The sequence below is a fragment of the Parus major genome, chromosome 26 (genome assembly GCF_001522545.3).
Source record: "Parus major isolate Abel chromosome 26, Parus_major1.1, whole genome shotgun sequence".
NCBI lineage: Eukaryota > Metazoa > Chordata > Aves > Passeriformes > Paridae > Parus > Parus major.
The window spans coordinates 5,197,346-5,199,850 of NC_031795.1; the positions used below are offsets into that span (position 1 = coordinate 5,197,346).

Here is a 2,505-nt window from a genome sequence, read left to right on the forward strand (position 1 = left end):
CCGGTCAGCTTCCCCCAGAGGCCGCGGGGAGCGGGGCAGAGGCTCCTTCCCAGCCCCGGCAGCCCCCGCACGGCAGAGCCGGGACGGCGTCACCGGGAACCCGGGAGAAGCTCTTGGCTCCGGGAAAAGCTCTGGAGCTGGGAGTGAGCGAAGGGGAAAAGAATTCCGGGATGTAAGGCACGGATGGGGCCGTGGGGAGCCCCGTGAAGGGAGGGGAGCAAATCCCTTCCCACCTTTCCATCCCCAAAACAGCCGGGAGTGGGGGGTGGAAGGTGCTGGAGTAAATCCGGCTCCAGAGGCTCTGGGATTTGGGAATTCAGCTCGGGCTCGGTGTCACTTTGGTTATCCCAGCACAGGGATGAGGAGGAGGAGGAGGAATTCTGGGCAGTTTCCTGCCATCCCAAATATCCATCCCTTCTTTCCTGGCCTCTCCATGAATCCCTGAGCATCCCTGAGCCCAGGGCAGGATCCCTGAGCCTGGGGCAGGATCCCTGAAGNCTGGGAAGGAGCACTGGGAGCACTGGGAGCACTGGGAAGGAGGGCTGGGAGCGAGGCACGGTGACAACAATCACGTCTTTCTCTGGCACCGAGCGCGGCGGGCTCGGCGCACACGCGGATCTGGCGCTCGGCAACAATTCCTCCTCCTCCTCCTCCTCTTCCTCCTCCTCCCGCTGCTGCTGCTGCTGCGGAGGCAGCTCCTTGTTTCAAAACAAAGCTAATTAATCACAGAATAAGCCCTGCCCGCGCCGCCGGCTCCGCTCTCCCAGGAGCGGGCTGGAGTTTTCCAGCGGGTGGGTGTCCCCTGCCGCCACCCCCAGGGACTCCCGGCTGTCCCCACATCCCCATTTCCCGGCCCCGGGCAGATGGAGCCTGAAGGATGGGACGCAGGGCTTGGTTTGCTGCCAGCTGGGGATGAGCTTTGATTTAAACCCTGGTGGCACTTGGTGCAGACGGGGAGGGGGTGACACGGTGGTGGCACGAGCTGAGTGTCCCCTGCCCTGCGGCCACTGGATTTTCCTGGCTGGAAAACCGCACCGCACCGAAGGGACACGGCCAGGAAGGCTCGGGGGGGACGTTTCTGCTCCAAAAAAGACATTTTTGTCCACGAGAGGACCAGAGGAACCAGGGACATGTTGCATGTCCAGAACTCTGAGAGGTCCCGGAGTTGGGGGCACCCTCCCACAGCCATCCCGATCCCGGGATCTCTTGGATTTGGGGTCCAGGACCCCCTCCCTCCCTCCCCGTCATCCCCCTCTCTCCATCTGCAGCAGAACCGGGAAACCTGAGCTGCTCTGGCTCCTCGAAATCCCAATCCCGGCCCTGCCAGGGGCTGCTCCTGCAATTCCACACTGGGCTGGCAGCGGCTGGCAGCGAAACCGGAGCTTTTCCCAAAATTCCCACTCTCTGGACCGCCCCGTTTTGCCTTAAATGTTTTTATTCCCATCACGGGGCTTTTGTTTTTTACCCCCAGAACCGGGGGATTGGTCCTTGCGGGGTGCCTGGAGCAGGATCCTCTCCTGGATCCTGGAATTCCAGCCAGGAAAAGGCATCGAGAGGACCCACGGAGGAATTCCAGGCTGTTTAAAGAAAAAGTCGGGATGGAGACTCGAGTTTGCCAGCTGGAAAAGGACCGGGATCAATAGGGAAAGGAGACGGTGCTGGAATTTGATACTAATTCCTTTAAAAACCGGTCCAAAAATCCCCAAATCCGTGGAGATTCCATGGATTTTTAAATTTTTTTATTTTTTTTCTTGCTAATTTACAGCTGCTCAGCCGGGCACGGAAAGGGAGAAACTGAGGCACGAAACGGGGCAGCTCCTCTCACGCCAGGCATGGAGAGGTGTCACATCCCAGACCTTTTCCATGCTCTGCCCGACCTCCGGAGCTGCTCCCACCCCAGGAAAGCTCCAAATTCGGGAGGCTCCGACCCCTCCCAGCGGCTGCTCTCAGCCAGGGGACTTTGTTTGTTGAATTTTCTCCCTGCAGGAATTCTTTCCCCGCCACGGCCAAGTTTCGGTTCCATCTTCAAAGGCGCCCATTTACATTTTTCAAACCTCGGACGTGGCTCCGGCCACCGTTTTTTCCCTGTCTGGAGCAAAATCTGTTCTCCCAGGGAAAGGGAGTGCTGGGGGTGGCCGTGGTGTCCCCAACCTTGGGGACGTTGCGGTTCTGGTGGCCCTGATGGGGATTTCCAGCCATGCTGGAGGTTGATCCCCTTTTCCCACAGGGATTTGGAACCAGACCCCTCCTGGGTCTGGCAGAGGTGGGAGAAGGAATGTCCAGAGCGTGGAAATGCCGGGGGACGGGGCCAGGACAGCGGGGACAGCCAGAGGGACCAAGGACAGCAGGAGGGACAGAGGTGGGATGGGAACACGGAGGAATTTGGATCCTGGTGGATCCCAGTGTGTCCCTCTGGGAATGGGGAGCTCTGGTCACTCTGGACATGTTCTGGTCATTCTGGACATCCCCTGGTCACTCTAACCATTCTCTGGTCACTCTGGCCAT

The 2,505-nt window shown here is 59.5% G+C and overlaps 1 protein-coding gene across 1 annotated transcript in view; it reads left to right on the plus strand.

The window, feature by feature from the left end:
• Positions 1-517: 517 nt before the first annotated feature.
• The window catches only part of LOC107214781, a 5,962-nt gene continuing 3,974 nt past the window's right edge, over positions 518-2,505 (plus strand). The window contains exons 1-2 of the mRNA XM_033519856.1: positions 518-1,655; positions 1,766-2,500. Of these exons, the coding sequence (XP_033375747.1) occupies positions 1,429-1,655; positions 1,766-2,500 (962 nt within the window). The 5' untranslated portion in view covers positions 518-1,428. The remainder of the gene's footprint in view (positions 1,656-1,765; positions 2,501-2,505) is intronic.